This window comes from Pempheris klunzingeri, chromosome 1, assembly GCF_042242105.1.
Source record: "Pempheris klunzingeri isolate RE-2024b chromosome 1, fPemKlu1.hap1, whole genome shotgun sequence".
Lineage (NCBI taxonomy): Eukaryota > Metazoa > Chordata > Actinopteri > Acropomatiformes > Pempheridae > Pempheris > Pempheris klunzingeri.
The window spans coordinates 22,584,738-22,599,676 of NC_092012.1; the positions used below are offsets into that span (position 1 = coordinate 22,584,738).

The 14,939-nt window shown below is 40.7% G+C and overlaps 1 protein-coding gene across 1 annotated transcript; it reads left to right on the forward strand.

The window, feature by feature from the left end:
* Positions 1-8,534: 8,534 nt before the first annotated feature.
* On the forward strand, positions 8,535-13,402 carry LOC139202897 (secretory carrier-associated membrane protein 5-like). Its single transcript, XM_070832497.1, has 5 exons — positions 8,535-8,673; positions 10,058-10,214; positions 10,535-10,636; positions 11,362-11,479; positions 13,223-13,402. The coding sequence occupies exons 1-5, from the start codon at positions 8,535-8,537 to the stop codon at positions 13,400-13,402; spliced, it is 696 nt and encodes a 231-aa protein (XP_070688598.1).
* The last annotated feature ends 1,537 nt before the right edge of the window (positions 13,403-14,939 follow it).

Sequence of the window (14,939 nt, forward strand, 5' to 3'; positions counted from 1 at the left end):
GTCGGACTATTATTTCTGCAGATACCAAAGGCTGTAAAATAAGATAAGAAAGAGACCTTAAAAGGTGCTAGTTACATAAAACTAATAAAACCTCACTGGAAACCGTCCTGAAAAGAAATGAGGTAGTGTTGTTGATAACGAGTGGGGGTGCACCAGCTCCCCTTTTACACTGACAAAACCAGCTTCACGTGTCGGTCAGATAGAACACTTAAGGAATATGTTGAACAGTTTGGAGTCGATGTGAAAAAATTAAAGCACATTTATTTATAGTTTTCTTATCAAATTTCGTTCCTGTCTGATCAATGCAAAAGTCAGCTTATGTTCTATTTCTGGTCATTTTCGGATACAGCTGGAATCAAGTCAAATTCCCCTCAAATTAAAAACATGTCGCAAAAAAATAGAAGAAATATTATACTGAGTTTAAAATGACAACTAATGGCACAGTATCACAATGGTGCATCCCTGTTTGGGAGCCAAACCAGAGATACGTTGTTCTAACATCTCTTTTAGTTCTCCCACCAACATAATTAAAGCAATTGCAACACAGACATGTAAATACTTTGATTCCAAAATGTGATCTTCACCATTTGAAATACAGCAAAACCATTTTTACTTGTGTCCCTATGTTATAAAAGCACACCACCTAGATGTGTGGCATTTGGAAAAGAATACTTTATGTGTACCAAATCTTTATACTCATTTTTTTTACTTTATACTCACATTTTTTTACACTTTGAGTGTTTTTGTTGACGTGTTTTTTTTACTGAATATAATTATCTATAGAAATACACAGAGGTTATAAACACACCTACAATAATTAGGCACCTGAGACCCCCACACTCCAGTCAGGAAACGTGTGTGTGTAAATGTGTGTTTATGGGTGATCATTTGTGTATGTGTAAGATACAATGGAATCAGCTATCCATCCATCCATCGACTTTGGGCGAGAGGCGGGTACACCCTGGAGTGGTCGCCAGTCAATCACAGGGCCGACACACAGAGACAGACAACCACTCACACTCAGAATCAGCTATAGTTTAGCTGTGTGTGTACATGTGTGTGTATGCGTGTGTGGTGTGTGTGTGTGTGTGTGTGTGTGTGTGTGTGTGTGTGTGTGTGTGTGTGTGTGAACCCTGAGACAGCGGGAGGCTGGAGAGAGACACAGGTGTTCTGCACCCTCAGACTGTGCAGATACTCTTTAAGGCTTATCCCTCAGTGTCACAGTAAAGAAGCATTAAAACGACAAACCCAGGGAGACCCACTGAGTCTAAGCTTCGAATCCTCCTATCAGTGATAACAGCCTGCCTCTCTAATTCACAAAGTATTCCAGGCTTTCTCATTCCTGAGCGGAACAGAGCTGCGTGCAACACAGTGGGAATAGCCTCTTTCAATCCACTTCTATCTGCTCGGTTAGGTTAAATCTTTCTTTTCTTTCCAATGGAGAGGAAAGAAACCCAGAGGAAAACATGGTTGGAACGATAGAGAATACATACCCATATACAGTACTCTACCACTAAAAATAGACTGTATATGTATACTGTATTCACACGTATGAAAGAATGGATTCAAAGTACCTATAAAAACTTTGCGAGGAAGAGAAAGGAATCCAATAATGAGGAGCATTAAATTAATCCTTAGGGATTCTCCCTGGGTACGTAAAAGAAGCAACACCAGTCTGATGTCTGTGTGTGTGTGTGAGGGTCAATGTCCTACATGCGGAGGCTACGGGCACAGATAACTGTGTGCAGCTGAGGTAGAGTGGACAAGGCCAGAGCTGACGAAGGGGGCGGGGGACAGTCCGGCAGAGATGGCCTTCCCTTGTGCCGAGGAGCAGTGTCTGGAGTCCCCGTTCTCCAGATGCTCTGACCTCAGTACAGAACACATGGTCTTTGGGGAGTGGAAGCCATTGGTGAGCCCCATGTCCTGCTGTGGCTCTATGTCTGGGTTAGGTGGGTCTCCCATGCCTCCTAGCTCCCCGTTGTGATTGGCCACTAGCTTACTTGAGGGAAGACTCAAGGGGCTTTGAGCCAGGGATCGTTCTTCTAGAGAGTCCTCCCTTCCTGGTGGGCTTTGCTGGCTCTTAGGGGAGTATACATCCTTTGATAATGAGGGTCCCCTGTTGGTATTAGAATCCCTCTCCCTTTCGATGCCCTCCTCCTCTTCCTCCCTCCCTGGCTCTGACAGCTCTGAGTGAACAATGACTTCTGCCTTGACCTGATTACTGCACAGGGATGTACACAGACGGTCTTCTAAGTCCTGCAACAAAACAATGTCACTGTAACTTCAGATACTTCTGTTAGTTCATCTACAATCAGAAATTCCATGTTTTTGGTTAATTACATGTACAGGGCATAACTATCATAGCAAAACCTTGATTCTAAAAGCAAAATTATCATTTTACATATATATATACCAAGAGCAAAATTAGCAAAGTGATGGATTAAACTGTATCTTTTATCTTCTCTAAGCGTCAAACATTAGCATGTCCGACGAACTACCTCCAGTGGTTTTGTAGCGTTACTTCCACCACCTGCCAACTGTGTGGAAGCCGGTCTGCTATAGTTTAGCACTCATATCCTGCTGTTTATTGGATGCAGCGTTGGCCTCGAGTTTTTGTTTCAAGTCAGCTGGAAACATTAAACAGTTGACCAGAGACAGTGGCTGTATTCAAAACTAGACCTGCAGTGCACTCTGATTTGGCCGGAATGAAGTATATTGTATGCAGTATGGAAACAAAAGCAGGATGTGCAGTATGCCAAAGATAACCGGATGTCATACTGATTTGAAAAAATTCCAGACAGTTCAGAGAGCTACGTACATTTTCACTTGAATCGCTCAAAATTAGTGTTTTGAAGAAATTTGATTCATTCACTCATATTAGATCTACAAGGCCGAAATCAAATGTGTGCCTGACTTTCATCAGGCTGCTTTCGTGGCTGCTAGCCTATCAGCTTACTAACATTAGCCTCCAGTTCTGAAGTCATGATGTGTAACTAAAATGCTGTATGGTTTTTCATTTCCTTATCCTTATTTTTATTATCATTATATGCTGTTATATATCTTGCAAGTTAGTGTGTCTGTGGTCAGTTAGTCACTACTTTATATTCTTCATATTCATATTCAATGTTTTTTCAATGTGACAGGTTTTACATAACTGGAGTGACAATTATCACTGTAATGGAATTTTGAATAGAGATTGAAAAGTCACTCATACATGTATTAATGATATGAAAACATGGTTATTTGTTTCAATAACTAATATTGGCACACTTTAATATTTGTAATATATTACAGTATACATTGTGGTCACATGTTTATGATTAGATTTCTAATATACTGTATACTAGAGTTTTCGTATAGTTATACTTTGTAAGACTATTCATTTGGAGAAATTCCAAAACTTGCGGCATACTGCAAAATAAACCAACCTAACAGTTCCATACTGCATGCTGCTGTGAAAAGCAATATGGTTCATGTGCTGCATGCTGCTTTTGTCAGTAGTACACTACCGTTCAAAAGTTTGGGGTCACCCAGACAATTTTGCGTTTTCCATGAAAAGTCACACTTTTATTTATCAAATGAGTTGCAAAATGAATAGAAAATATAGTCAAGACATTGACAAGGTTAGAAATAATGATTATTATTTGAAATAATAATTTTTTTCCTTCAAACTTTGCTTTTGTCAAAGAATGCTCCATTTGCAGCAATTACAGCATTGCAGACCTTTGGCATTCTAGCGGTTAATTTGTTGAGGTAATCTGGAGAAATTTCACCCCACGCTTCCAGAAGCCCCTCCCACAAGTTGGATTGGCTTGATGGGCACTTCTTGCGTACCGTACGGTCAAGCTGCTCCCACAACAGCTCAATGGGGTTGAGATCTGGTGACTGCGCTGGCCACTCCATTACAGATAGAATACCAGCTGCCTGCTTCTTCCCTAAATAGTTCTTGCATAATTTGGAGGTGTGCTTTGGGTCATTGTCCTGTTGTAGGATGAAATTGGCTCTAATCAAGCGCTGTCCACAGGGTATGGCATGGCGTTGCAAAATGGAGTGATAGCCTTCCTTATTCAAAATCCCTTTTACCTTGTACAAATATCCCACTTTACCAGCACCAAAGCAACCCCAGACCATCACATTACCTCCACCATGCTTGACAGATGGCATCAGGCACTCTTCCAGCATCTTTTTAGTTGTTCTGCGTCTCACAAATGTTCTTCTGTGTGATCCAAACACCTCAAACTTCGATTCGTCTGTCCATAACACTTTTTTCCAATCTTCCTCTGTCCAATGTCTGTGTTCTTTTGCCCATATTAATCTTTTCCTTTTATTGGCCAGTCTCAGATATGGCTTTTTCTTTGCCACTCTGCCCTGAAGGCCAGCATCCCGGAGTCGCCTCTTCACTGTAGACGTTGACACTGGCGTTTTGCGTGTACTATTTAATGAAGCTGCCAGTTGAGGACCTGTGAGGCGTCTATTTCTCAAACTAGAGACTCTAATGTACTTGTCTTCTTGCTCAGTTGTGCAGCGGGGCCTCCCACTTCTCTTTCTACTCTGGTTAGAGCCTGTTTGTGCTGTTCTCTGAAGGGAGTAGTACACACCGTTGTAGGAAATCTTCAGTTTCTTGGCAATTTCTTGCATGGAATAGCCTTCATTTCTAAGAACAAGAATAGACTGTCGAGTTTCACATGAAAGTTCTCTTTTTCTGGCCATTTTGAGAGTTTAATCGAACCCACAAATGTGATGCTCCAGATACTCAACTAGCTCAAAGGAAGGTCAGTTTTATAGCTTCTCTAACCAGCTAAACTGTTTTCAGCTGTGCTAACATAATTGCACATGGGTTTTCTAATCATCCATTAGCCTTCTAACGCAATTAGCAAACACAATGTACCATTAGAACACTGGAGTGATGGTTGCTGGAAATGGGCCTCTATACACCTATGTAGATATTGCATTAAAAACCAGACATTTGCAGCTAGAATAGTCATTTACCACATTAACAATGTATAGAGTGTATTTCTGATTAGTTTAATGTTATCTTCATTGAAAAAACAGTGCTTTTCTTTCAAAAATAAGGAAATTTCTAAGTGACCCCAAACTTTTGAACGGTAGTGTATATATACACACACACACATACATAAATACATGTGTGTGTATATACACTTTTGCCCATAAAGTTGGAATAATTGTTCAATACCCCCCAATTTTGTTAAAGCCTGAATACACAGTTTGCAAAGGTTAATTGTGGTTTAACACTGTGACATGTTTGGAAGAGTTTGATCAATAAAGTTGAGAAGATATACACTTTATTTATCAAGAATAAAAACAATAAGAATCAAAACATTTTATTCCAACTTTATGGGCAACAGTGTACAGTGGTAAAAAAGTATTTGCCCCCTTACAGATTTCTTCTGTTTTTGCTTTATTGTCACACTTACATGTTTCAGATCATCAAACCAATTTTAATGTCAGACATAGATGACCTGAGTAAACACAAAAAGCAGTTTTTAAATGATGATTTCATTTATTAAGGGAAAAAAGCTATCCAAACTAACCTGGCCCTATGTGAAAAAGTAATTGCCCCCTCCTTGTTAAATCATGAATGAACTGTGATTAACCACATTTTTGAAAGCTGAGTTCAATTTCACTTGCCACACCCTGATTACTGCCAGAGCTGTAGAATCAAGAAATCACTTAAATAGACAACATGAAGTAGGCTGAAAGATCTCAAAATGCAACATATCATGCCCCGATCTAAAGCAATTCAAGAACAGACAAGAAACAAAGTTATTGACATCTATCAGTCTGGAAAGGGTTACAAAGCCATTTCTAAGGCTTTGGGACTCCAGCGAAGAACAGTGAGAGCCATTATCCCAGAATGGAGAAAACATGGAGCAGTGGTGAACCTTCCCAGGACTACCGGCCTACCAAAATGACTCCAAGAGTGCATCAATGTCTCATGCAGGAGGTCACAAAAGAACCCCAAACAACATCTAAAGCACTGCAGGCCTCACTTGCCTCAGTTAAGGTCAGTGTCCATGATTCAACAATAAGAAAGAGATTGGGCAAAAATGGCCTCCATGGGAGAGTTCCAAGGTGAAAACCACTGCTGACCAAAAAGAACACAAAGGCACATCTCACACTTGCTAAAAAACATCTTGATGATCCCCCACACTTTTGGGAAAATATTCTGTGGACTGACGAGACAAAAGTGGAACTTTTTGGAAGGTGTGTGTCCCGTTACATCTGGTGGAAAACTAACACAGCATTTCGGAGAAAGAACATCATACCGACAGTCAAAGATGGTGGTGGTAGTGTGATGGTCTGGGGCTGCTTTGCTGCTTCAGGACCTGGACAACTTGCCATAATTGATGGATCCATGAATTCTGCTCTCTACCAGAAAATCCTGAAGGAGAATGTCCGGACATCGGTTCGTGACCTTAAGCACAAGCGTACTTGGGTTATGCAGCAGGACAATGATCCGAAGCACACCAGCAAGTCCACCTCTGAATAGCTCAAAAAAACAAAGTGAAGGTTTTGGAGTGACCCAGTCCAAGTCCGGATTTAAATCCAATTGAGATGCTGTGGCATGACCTTAAACAGGCCATTCATGCTCGAAAACCCTCCAATGTGGCTGAATTAATACGATTCTGTAAAGAAGAGTGGGCCAAAATTCCCCCACAGCGATGTGAAAGACTCATCGCCAGTTATTGCAAATGCTTGGTTGCAGTTGTTGCCGCCAAGGGTGGCACAATCAGTTATTAGGTTTAGGGGGCAATTACTTTTTCACATAGGGCCAGGTTAGTTTGGATAGCTTTTTTCCCTTAATAAATGAAATCATCATTTAAAAACTGCTTTTTGTGTTTACTCAGGTCATCTTTGTCTGATATTAAAATTGGTTTGATGATCTGAAACATGTAAGTGTGACAAAAAAGCAAAAGCAGAAGAAATCTGTAAGGGGGCAAATACTTTTTCACACCACTGTATATACACACACACACAGAATATTGTAATAATATCAAATAGCCATCAGTTTTGATTTTGGCTTTGTTTTACTCTGGGAGCCTGTTTTTTCTCCATTGAGCCCTCTGCAGTCTGCTCAGTGGTTAGACTGAATAGATTTAAACTGATGTGTCAGTCCATAGAATGTTCCGCTTATGTTCTCAGATCCATTTCCAGTGGTGCTGACTTTAGATTAACCCTCTATTTTCATTTTGAAGTTTTCAGAAGCATTGTGCTTTGAGCAGACGTTTGTTAATTCCAGCTTCATATAAACATTACTGTGCACAGGAGACCTGCTCTTATCAACCTGGTAAATCTGCACATATTTTGATGCTAAGCCTCCAATTTCTTTTACCTATGACTGGTGTTTGATTATATTTGTACTGATTGTTAATTGGTGGTATAATTTTTTTCTTCCTGCACTTTCATATCACACCGGTTGACCGCTGGTAAAACATTTTGTCCTCCACGTACAAAACATTACTAACCATCATACAAACAATTAGTAAAGAGGGTTTCCAACAACCTTAAAGTAGTCCTCTCAGCTGCTGATGACACACTATAAACTATAAAACACCACCATCATGCCATTAAAGACACCGCCCATCCCAGGCTGGATGGATGTCATAGATGAACGGCTCATGACGGACAGTGCTGAGCTCAGGTCGGTAGCTTACAGTCTAAAGCCTCACTGTTTACCTCCAGGTTAGCTTCAGCACCACGGACAGAGGACTGAACGCTGATTGGACGACAGCAGCACGTCAAGGATTAGCGTCATCTGCCCATTGGTGCGGATCCCAGCAAGAGCGGACCTGATTGGTCGCCGGTGCGGATAGAGAGGACTTACCACTCTTGTCATATTGTGCAGGTGAAAGTATTATATTAGCGCTATAGTTTGCTCGCAGGTTTCCTTCCACTGGCCGTCTGCTCTCGTCAACACGCGTTTGAAGCCCTCCCACCGGAGACCGTGCACTTGGACGGAGAAGCGGCTGCTCCGTGGAGGAGGTAAGCAGATTATGTTTCCCGTGGAATCAATAATTCCTGGCTACGATGACCAGCCCTCTGTTCTAATATACAAGTCGTGTATACAACGAACGTGTCCGGCTCGGTTCACCCGGTGGAGTGTGAGTGTGTCTCAGCCCTCTCTGGTGATATCATGATGTTGCTGAAAGTGGAAGCATTCAGGCGATAACATCGAAGGGCAAAGGGCACACGTTAAATCCCTCGGCCACGCTGAGCTTATAGCTCCCTCTGTGAAATGCCTTTTTAAAAAGTGTATTGTTGTGGTAATGGTACGAAGCCCTGACCCCCCCAGCTCTGACTTGCACAGGACACACATGTTATATATATAAATATGGGATATATATATTTAAAAAAAAGTCCTGACCTTCAGTTTCTTCTTTGCCAGGCTCAAGAGACTGAAGAAGGAGGACATCCAAGCAGCAAACTCCACCTTTTACTGACATGACAGGTTAGTAACTATAAAGTAACACACCGGGAAAGAAATTAATTGCATGCAACCTAGTCTAACTGTTATGAAATTAATTGTCTCAGAGCCCAACTTCCCCCCGCTGCCGGGATTTATTCCCCTCAAGCCGTGCTTCTACCAGGACTTCGACGAGATCCCCGAGCAGCACCGCAGCATGTGCAAGAGAATGTACCACCTGTGGATGTGTGAGTGGCTCAAAATGAAGTTGTCGTACGAGTTGTGTGAGATTCCCAGCATGCGATGTGACATCACCCATGCATTAGGTCTCCCACAATATATCAGCTTATTATTTCAACTTTGACACTTTAAACTGAGTCTTTCTGCAGAGGCTACGCCATTCAGAAGAATAGAAGCCTTAAAAAGAAAAAAAGAATCAACAGAAGTTTCCTGGAGGTCTTATGTTCCTTTGTTAACTCCTAAAAAGAACTATATGACAGATGGACAACTGTTTACAAGGGTCCCTTTGGTCCAAAAAGATTTTTTTTTTTACTGGCTGTTATCCTGACTGGTTTATTTGCTAATGAGTCATAGTGCTGACCATATGGCCTCGGTTTGAGCCGGACAGTTAACATTAAAATTATGTTAAACAATTTTTGCCAGAGGCACTTTCATCAAAGTTTATACCACCGTAAACAAACAGCACAGTGATGTTGCTCTGGTTTGGAAGCTTCCCGCCCGTCCATGTAAGGGGAGGTGCAATGACATTAACACTAGCAGTTAGTAATATGGCAGTAAGACAATTAACAGTACAGTAACAGGAAAATAAACACCAGAAGTCCAGAGGGGCCTCTGCACACCAATACACCAGCTGCATTAAAGAGTCTGATTTTGCAGTGTACCAAACAAAATATGTGTTTATAAGAAATAGCCATGCACCAGAACTATGTATCTATCACTCTGACTTATCTGTTACTGCAACTACATTCTTTTCTTTCTGCAGGGATCTTTTTTCTAGTTAAACTTGAGCAGGTATTGAACGTTCCAGTCTGCTTCTGGATGTGCTGTTATTCTCTTTCCCTTTGGCATTGGTTCAGTTCAGTTTGTAAATGCTTTGCTCAGCATTTTTTCTCCTTTCACGTGTGAAGAACATTTGAAGCCGACAGTGTTTCTGTTCTGCATTTAAAAGAACTTGCATGTGTTCCTTAATAGCTGAAATCGTGTGTCCTGTGTTTTGCCTCATCGCTCTCTTGTAAAGCACTCTATATGTTCTATGTAGACCAAAATTTCAAGCTGATTGGCCTTCTTTCCTATTGTAGAGAAGAAAAATGAGACCAGAGCACAGAGCCCTAATTAGAGCTAAGTGCAACTTAAGCGAGGAGTACTGGAGCCTCACAAACATTCTGAGAACTGACAGAAAAGAACACCTGCAAAAAGGCTGTCCAGGGAACACAAGCAGTTTTCTTAGTCAAGTATTGCAACTACATGCAGAGCTTCACAATTCTGTTAATGAGGCTGCCTTCATACCCACTTTCCACTATTTTTCTGTATGTGTGCATCTGTGTAAGTCTTCCCACCAGATGTTTTTTGCATCATTGAGTGAAACACAGTATGTCTGCTTTGGTCTTCCAGTAAATAGTGCTACTCTTGCTGTGAATCTTATTGGCTGCTTTGCTTGGATGTTTGGTGGAGGTGGCGTAACCAACTTTGGACTGGCTATCATCTGGCTCCTCATGTTCACTCCCTGCTCTTATGTCTGTTGGTTCAGGCCCATCTACAAGGCCTTCAAGTAAGTCAAATATGAAGTACTGATTATATGCAGAGAGAAAAAAGAATCTCTTTTCTTCACAATTGAGAAACGTATTTGCTCCACAGTAGCGCATACAGTATCTGTGCTGAAGATGAAGAACTTGTAGAAGCACATAGTAGATCCTTGTAAGAGAAAAGAATCAGTACCTAGAGAGAGGCAAGTAGCACAGTCCTGTAGTAAGGCCATCCATGGTTGTGTTGTCATCAGATGTGGGAGGAATGATACCATGGTGACAGAGGCGTGTGATTGAGTAGTTTTCCATACAAATATTTCTATTTAATGTTTCTGTTCTTCCTCAGGAGTGACAGCTCCTTCAACTTTATGCAGTTCTTCTTTGTGTTCATGGCACAAGTTGGCATCAGCATCATCCAGAGTATAGGCATCCCTGGGTGGGGAGTATGGTAAGGGCATTTTAGAATCTAGAGAATATAGAGAGAATAGTCAGATATCTTCATGTTTATCAGTTTCATTCAAATTATTTCTTTTTACGTTGAGTCCTTGAAAGAAAGAAAAACATGGTTTGCTCGGATAAAAAAACACTTTACTGTCAATTATATCAAGGGCGACTCTTTGTCTTGCAAGGCCAGGTCTCACTGATTTTATTCATTTTGACATATAAAACAAGCAAGAGTGTCATTATACCAAGAGCCCCATACTTAGAGCCAGGCAGTCTAGTGCAACTCAAGCACCAGAGTTACTGCTGAAGTTCAGTGTTGATGATCATCAATCATCATTGATTATCATTATGCATCAAAAGAAAATAAAGAATCTGACTACAAATACAGAAAGACTACAAATGTATATAATTAATGAGCTCGAGCCACCAGTCTAATCAGGTGATTCACTGTCACAGCTTTCATTAATATTACAAAGATGTAACATCAGAAACTGCATGTTCTAATAGTCCTGTTATTAAATTTTTAGAGGCTGTCAAAAAGATTCTGAAAATGTCACCTGACCTGACAATCAGACATCAATATTATGACAGCGTTTAGAAATGTCACCATGTGCAGTTGGATATCCTTACTTAAACTTAAAGTCCACAAAATTGTGTTCATGAGTTGCTGTTTTTTTTTTGTTTTTTTTTAAGAAACTGTGGTAATGTGGTCATCTTTTTCTCTTTCAGTGGCTGGTTGGCTACCATGTCCTTCTTTAGCTACAATATATTCATTGCGCTGATCATGTTGGTCCCTACTATCCTGTTCACCGCTGTGGCCTCTCTGTCCTTCATCGCTCTCACCAGGGTAAGAACTTTTCTACAAGGGGAAATGTAGACAGTCAATCTATTTTGGTCCAGGGATCATTACAAATCTGTAATCAATTTGTGATTGAGATAAATGGAAATACAGATAGTTGTTATATAATTACATGTGCTGTACAATTTGCATATTATGTCTATAGATAGCAGTTAACCCCTTTAACCTCCTTGGTGTTGCCGATATGAAATGATTTTCTCTACTACCTATAACTTCCATCAGGAGGACAAAGAGCTCGGAGCTCTGTTGGTTCACGGTGACTCCTGCAGGATCTGACCCCAGATGGGTCGAGTGTAGTTCTCTCTGACTTCTGCCTGTCCCACTTGGTCTGGTTGTGGTCACTCCCCTCTTTTGAAGGAGGCCAGGAGGTTGAGTGGCTTCAATAGATGTTGTGCCCCCTTGTCACCTTGGCAGAGTACATGTGGCTCTTACAGGCCGCCAGTAGTGTGGTCAAAGTCACTTGTCAAAGCCTGGGCTGTGTCAGCGAATTGTAGACACAATTCAGCAGGCGTATGTGCCTTTGGCTGAGCCGGTCCTGTCAGGGTTCGGATGTACTCGACTCATGGTGTAGCTACCTCATGGGCCTTGTGGTGGGACCTCTCTTGCTATCATATGTGCAGCAGACACATGGTAATATCAGTCATTTTCGAGATTCTACCATCTAAGAGTGGGCAGTCTCTCTTTCTGGGAACGTGTGGTGTTGGTGACGCATCTGTAAACGACTAGGTCATGACTATTTCCACCTACAGTATATTGTCTCCCTTGGTCAGCTGATCTGAGCGGCCACTCTGTTTACAAATTTGGCCTTTACGCCTTGCGGGGCCTGGTCTGTATTCCTATCAGTGGTGGTGGGGGTCTACCACACCAGATGGGACCCCATGTGAAGACTGCAAAGATGCTCCTGAAACAGTCCAGCACATAATGGCAGAGTGTAAGATGCAGGCGGGTACAGTGTACATGGAACGCCTTAACCAAGTATCTGGCATAGTGTACAGGAACATCTGCACTGAGTGTAGTCACAATGGATGACACCGAGCGCAGATCCTGCGGGATCTATATATATGTGTGCATATATATATATATATATATATATATATATATATACACATATATATATATGTATATATATGTGTGTGTGTGTGTGTGCACATATATATATATATATATATATATATATATATATATATATATATATATATATATATATGTATGTGTATATATATATATATATATATATATATATATATATATATATATATATATATATATATATATATATATGTGTGTGTGTGTGTGTGTGTGTGTGTGTATACATACATATATGTATACATATGTGTATATATGTGTAAGTGTGTGTGTGCAGGGCCGGCTCTACGCATAGGCCATATAGGCTGTCGCCTAGAGCGCCAGCTGCTGGAGGGGCGCTGCCAGTAATAATCTGCATCCCCGAGTGGCATCCCCCACGTCCATCTGAGGTGAAATATTAATGTGTAACTGAAAAAATTAAGGAATCTCTGGTATTTGACAGGGGTATGAATAATTTTGGGCTTAAGTGTATATATATAAAATGCCCCTGTTTCTGCATTTTTGTTACTTACTGATTTGGGAGTACAGCTGCATAACACTAAAGTTTACATGATGAATGAAGACAAACTAAAGTGATTAAAAGCACTTTCCAACCACACTATGAAACTATGTTGATAATAACTTGTGATACCACTTTGCCTGCAGATCCATAATTCCTACCGTGGCAGTGGGGCCAGCATGTCAAAAGCTCAAGAGGAATGGGCCACAGGAGCCTGGAAGAATCCTCATGTCCAGGCAGCAGCTCAGCAGGCCGCCATGGGGGCCGCTAGTGGAGCCATGCAGGATCAGTACTCAAGCCCACAATATAATGAAAACCAGATGTAGCCCCCACAAGACAGAAGTGTCGTGACAGTTAAGCCAAAGTGTGAGAAGGGTTAGGAAGATTTGACCATTTCCCACAATTATTGATTATTGAGTTGAAATAATTTTAAGAAATGACACTTGCACATTTTAACATGTTCAGTTGTTACATTTTGGCCAAATCACTGTTTCTGACTATTTCAAACAATTTTGTCATTTGGCAATCAGATGGCTCTGAACATCAGTGGGAAGCTGGTTTTTGCCTTCCTGTATTAAAGGGCATTGCTGTTTGTAGTGTTTTATATAACTTCATATATATATGTGTGTGTATTTTGTTCTATTTTGGTTTACTTTAGTGAGTCAATCAGAGCTGTGTAGTGACGTACTCTGGAGGAACATTGTTTTCCCGAAAAATAGAAAAAATGTCAAATTTGTTGTGATGATTAAATGATTTAGTATTTATTTACTAATGCACCATTAAGAGATACAGTTTCAGTTGTTTTTCTTGTATTTTCAATTTGAAGATAACCCAAAGATCCCATGTAGTTTTGTCACTACATTTTAAATCATGCTACCTCAGCATCATTTCATCATATTTCTATGCAGTTTGTCAAGGATTGCACTGTGAAACGAAAGAATGTTGTTGTGTTACAATCAGAAATACTGTCCTTGCAGGGTGCCCTGGTGGCTCAGTGGTGGCTTATGGCCCAACCACAGTGACCCAAGGCTCAACTCCAGTCTGTGGTCTTGTGCTGCAAGTCATCCAATCTCTCTCTCTCTCTTTCATATTTCCAAAATGCTATCCAGTGTCCAATAAAGTAATCTATGGCCAAAGAAAATCTTTAAAAAGAAATGTCTTCAGCTTGATTTTGAATGGAAACAGAGAATTCAAATGTACTTGAAGCTTGACAGTTTTGTAATAAATGTCTATTTAGAATGGGCTTTTGTATAAACAGTTAATTCAAATTAAAAAAATTCAGTGTTTAACAAGACGAACTCTCTCTTGCTGTTTGGCTGTTTGACCACAAAGAGGCGCTAATAGTTTTAGTATGAAATGAAAAGCTCCAGCGTGTACAGATCACCTTCATTCATCCTTCACAGATCAGAGGCTGCAGTCATGGTAGTCCCCTCTATTTTCTGCTCCCTCGTTCACTCTCTCTCTTTCTCTCTCTTTCGTTGTGTCCCTCACATTTCTGATTGAGGTAATCACTGCTCTCAACATTGTGTTATTTTATGGAGAACTGTTGAGTGCTAAGCAGCTCTGCTGGAGCACCTCAAGGACAGCTGGTTGTGAGGATCAGATTATTGCTCACTCGCTCAGTTATCACCTTCATACTTAGCTGCTCGTATTTAACACACCAACATCTTTGATCTTAGCCAAAATGTAATGTCCAAAGATAAAGTTTGTTATCATCACTGCAGTTACTTGATGAGGCAGCTCCTTTTGCTTCTTGTCTGAGTATTTTGTTATATCTTCCCCATTTAATTGAGGCATTGTGCTCAGTCATTAGACCATGTTTCCATTACATTACACACAGCAAATAGTGCTGCAGCCACAATT

Coding starts and splice junctions, on each gene's coding strand:
- LOC139202897 (XM_070832497.1), top strand. CDS start 8,535: ATGAAATTAATTGTCTCAGAGCCCAACTTCCCCCCGCTGCCGGGATTT. Junction 10,637..11,361: donor ATCCCTGGGTGGGGAGTATG/GTAAGGGCATTT, acceptor TTTCTCTTTCAG/TGGCTGGTTGGCTACCATGT. Junction 11,480..13,222: donor CCTTCATCGCTCTCACCAGG/GTAAGAACTTTT, acceptor CTTTGCCTGCAG/ATCCATAATTCCTACCGTGG.